The sequence below is a fragment of the Trichosurus vulpecula genome, chromosome 6 (genome assembly GCF_011100635.1).
Source record: "Trichosurus vulpecula isolate mTriVul1 chromosome 6, mTriVul1.pri, whole genome shotgun sequence".
In the NCBI taxonomy this organism is placed as follows: domain Eukaryota; kingdom Metazoa; phylum Chordata; class Mammalia; order Diprotodontia; family Phalangeridae; genus Trichosurus; species Trichosurus vulpecula.
Genome location: NC_050578.1, coordinates 280995929 through 280999976, shown reverse-complemented (window position 1 = coordinate 280999976; position 4048 = coordinate 280995929). Strand labels below are relative to the sequence as shown.

The 4048-nt window shown below is 45.0% G+C and overlaps 1 protein-coding gene across 1 annotated transcript; it reads left to right on the top strand.

Annotated features, from left to right (window-relative positions):
* The first annotated feature begins 2430 nt into the window (after positions 1-2430).
* On the top strand, positions 2431-3374 carry LOC118855232 (mas-related G-protein coupled receptor member X1-like). The gene is given in 2 exon segments (XM_036765317.1): positions 2431-2671; positions 2674-3374. Coding segments are annotated over 2 exon segments (942 nt in total).
* Positions 3375-4048: the final 674 nt, after the last annotated feature.

Below are 4048 nucleotides of genomic sequence, written 5' to 3'. Positions count from 1 at the left end.
TTTCCTTTCCCCTGCCCTGACCCCACCCCTTCCATGCCACACACAGATACCTGAGGTCCAGGAACAATTACCCTGAAGAGGCACATCTGTGGACAATGACAATGAGCAGGTCTAGATTCCCAGCAATAGAACAGAATCACATGGTTACACCCAAATTCTTGGGGTTCTAGGGCTACACCTTTTGAGATGAAATAAAATTCCCTTAGTCATCTCTGCAGTTCTTGGTCTCTCATTTGACTTCATGTGCCTCTATAAGACCATCCATTCCCAATATAGTGCACCAATACAATGTGTGATAGTCTCACAACTAGACAGTCACTTTTAGGTCTTAATATCATGCTTTTATGTCTTAGATATAACTACTAAATAAGGCAAAGTAAGAGACCTGGGGAAGACCATAGCTTTAAAAGGCTAAGGTCTCCCACTGCATCTCAGGCCATCTCCAGTCATCCTGATCCATGTTTAGATTTTAAGATTTATTTATTTTTAATTTTCAACATTCACTTTTATAGGATTTTGATTCCTACATATTCCACCTTCTTCCTCTCCCCACTCTCCAAGAGGGCATGAAATCTGATGTAGGCTATACATGTATAACCATATTAAGCACATTTCCATCTTAGTCATGTCGTGAAAGGAGAATCAAAACAAAAGGGAAAAACCATGAGAAAGAAAAAAAAAAATCAAAGAGAAAATAGTATGTTTGATCTGCATTCAGACCCCGAATTTCATTCTCTGGATATGGATAGCATTTTCCATCCTTAGTCTTTTGGAATTGTCTTAGATCCTTGCATTGCTGAGAAGAGCTAAGTCTATCAGAGCTGGGCATTGCCCAATGGAGCTGTTTCATTGTACACTGTTCTCCCTGTTCTGCTCACTTCACTCAGCATCAGTTCATATAAGTCTTTCCAGGTTTTTCTGAAGTCCACCTGCTCATCATTTCTTATGGAACAATAGTATTCCATTACATTCATATACCAGAACTTGTTCAGTCATTCCCCAATTTCTGGGAGTCCCCTCTACTTCCAATTCTTGGCCACCACAAAAAGCACTACCATAACTATGTTTGTACATGGGGTCCTTTTCCCATTTCTGTGATCTCTTTGGGATACAGACTGAGGTGGTATTTCTAGGTCAAAGGGAATGCACAGTTTTATAGCCCTTTGGGAATAGTTCCAAATTGGTCCTCAGAATTGTTGGATCAGTTCATCAACCACCAACAATGCATTAGTGTTCCAATTTTCCCACATCTCCAACATTTATCATTTTCCTTTTTTGTCCTATTAGCTAATCTGGTGTGAGGTGGTTCCTCAGAGTTGTTTTATTTTGCATTTCTCTAATCAATAGTGATTTAGAGCATTTTTTCATATGCCTATAGACAGCTTTAATTTCTGCATCTGAAAAATGCCTGTTCTTATTCTTTGACTGTTGATCAATTGGGGAATGACTAGTGCTCTTATAAATATGACTCAGTTCCCTATATATTTTAGAAATGAAGCAATTATCAGACACTGACTATAAAAACTGTTTTCCAGCTTTCTGCTTCCCTTCTAATCTTGGTTGCATTGGCTTTGTTTGTCCAAAAACTTTTCAATTTAGTGTAATCAAAATTTATCCAGTTTTGCATTTCATACTGTTATCTATCTCCTGTTTGGTCATAAATTCTTCCCCTCTCCATAGATCCAACAGAGAAACTATACCTTGCTCTCCTAATTTGCTCTCAGTCTTCCCATCTAAATCATGTACCCATTTTGACTTAATCTTGGTATGTGGTATGAGATGTTGGTCTATGCCTAGTTTCTGCCATACTGTTTTCCAGTTTTCCCAGCAGTTTTTGTTAAATGGTGAGTTCTTATCCCAGAAGATGGGGTCTTTGGGTTTATCAAACAGTAGATTACTGTAGTCATTTACTATTGTTTTGTGTCCCTACCCTATTCCACTCATCCCCCACTCTATTTCTCAGTCAAGAAGACTCCTTTCTATACTGCACTAAAGCACCACAAGAGAAAGGGAGAAAGGGAGAATGGAACAAGCATTTATTAAGCACCTACTATGTGCACTGTGTTAAACACTTTCCAAATATTATCTCATTGGATCCCGGGAAGAACTCTGAGGTAGGTACTCTTTTTAACCACATTTTACAGTTGAAGAACCCAATGCAGACATATGTTAAGTGCCTTGTCCAGGACTACACAAACAGTAAGTGTCTGAGGCTGGATTTGAAATCATTTCTTATTCTAGCCCAGCCCTCCGGGCACTGTGGCGCCCCCTAGCGGCCTCCGAGAGAGAGTGCATGGGGAAGAGGAGGCTCTAACTCCTAAGAACCGGGAGGTGAGTAATTCTCTGGAAAAGTCTCCAATACCCTTTCTTCTCTTCGTGTCCCCAGGGCGCCTGAGAGGAGCCGGCTTCGTGGGGCTGGGACTGACCACAATGGCTGTGTCGCCCACACGTGAGCAATGGCAATATGTTTATGACAACGCAACGGAGAAAAGCACAAACGGGAGCTCAGTTTTCGCGATACCAGCAGAATTTTATTTAAGTGACTGGATGCGGATCCTCTCTCTGGTCATAGTCCTGGTTGGGCTGGTGGGGAACAGCATGGTCCTGTGGCTCCTGGGCTTCTGCATTCCGAGGAACCCCTTCTCTGTCTACATCTTCAACCTGGCCTGGGCTACTTTGTGATCTTCATATATGGCTTTCTTAGCTATCTGTATCATTCTTTCATATACGTAGTAGTTATGTACCTGGCATACCCGTTCTACAGCGTGGGCCTGAGCCTCCTGGCTGCAATCAGCACCGAGCGCTGTCTAGCTGTGCTCTTCCCCAGCTGGTACCTACATCACCGACCCAAGAACACATCTGCAGCTGTGTGCGCTGTCCTCTGGGCACTACCTGTATGGTTCGGGGGAGCAGATTTTTTCCTTTTTGATTATGTAAGAAGTCCGGTTTTCTGTGGCCCATTCTCCACAATACTGGTCGTGTGGTTCACGCACTTCACCCCAGTGCTGTGCCTGTCCAGCCTGACTCTGCTGCTGAGGGTCCAGTGCAGCTCCCAGCGCCGGCAGCCGCCCAGGCTCTACCTCCTCGTCCTGCTCATGGTCCTCGTGTTGCTGCTCTGTGGCCTGCCCAGGGAAATCCAAGCCAGAATATCTGGTTTTTCCTTAGATTTCATGCCTTATTGGCTCACTACGTTCTTAGCCTGCCTGAAAAGCAGAGCATATCCCCTCATTTACTTCCTGCTGGACAGTGGAAGGCATAGAGGAGGCAGAGAGCCCCTCAGGGTTGTCCTCCAGAGGGCCCTGGCAGAGGAGCAGGAGCTGGAGGGTGGAAGAGGAGACTCTCACCTCACCAACAGGCGGGAGACGTCATTCTAAAGATGACAAGAATATTCTTGGGTACAGGAGGCTATGAAATGAGCTCTCCAACCCAGCTACAGCCTGCCTCCCACCTCCTCGGGAGGGGAACCAGGATTCCCCCCAAATCTTTCACTGGTGCCCAGGGTTTGAACTCTAGGGAAGGAGCATTTATTAGGCACCTAACGTATGCCAGGCACTATGCCAAGAGCTTTACACATATATCATTTAATTCCCACAATATTCTTGGGAGGTAGGTGCTCTAATGGTCCCCATGTTACAGGGGACAAAACTGAGGCAAGCAAAGATTCAGTGACTGGCCCTGCGTACCAAAGGTAGTAAGTGACTCAGCCTGGATTTGAGCTCAGTTATTCCTGACTCCAGGCTTAATGCTCTCTGATGAATGGAAGCTTCAGGATTTAGTGCACTTGGGGAGGGAGGTCACAGGGCCTCATGTGTCACCAGCCCAGAGGAGGGCCACTCCAACAGATGGTGACTATTCCTGTTCTGTAGAGTAGAGGAAAGGCACCATCTAAGGCACCCTGCCTTCCTGACTTGTCTTTGTCAGTCTCTGTAAATGAACTCATAGTGTCAGGACTCAGCTCCTCAGGGTTCCATAGGCCATGGTCTCCACCTTGTTTTCTTATCTCAAGCTTGATCCACAAGGTTTCCTCAGGTCACCTCTCCCTCCTCCA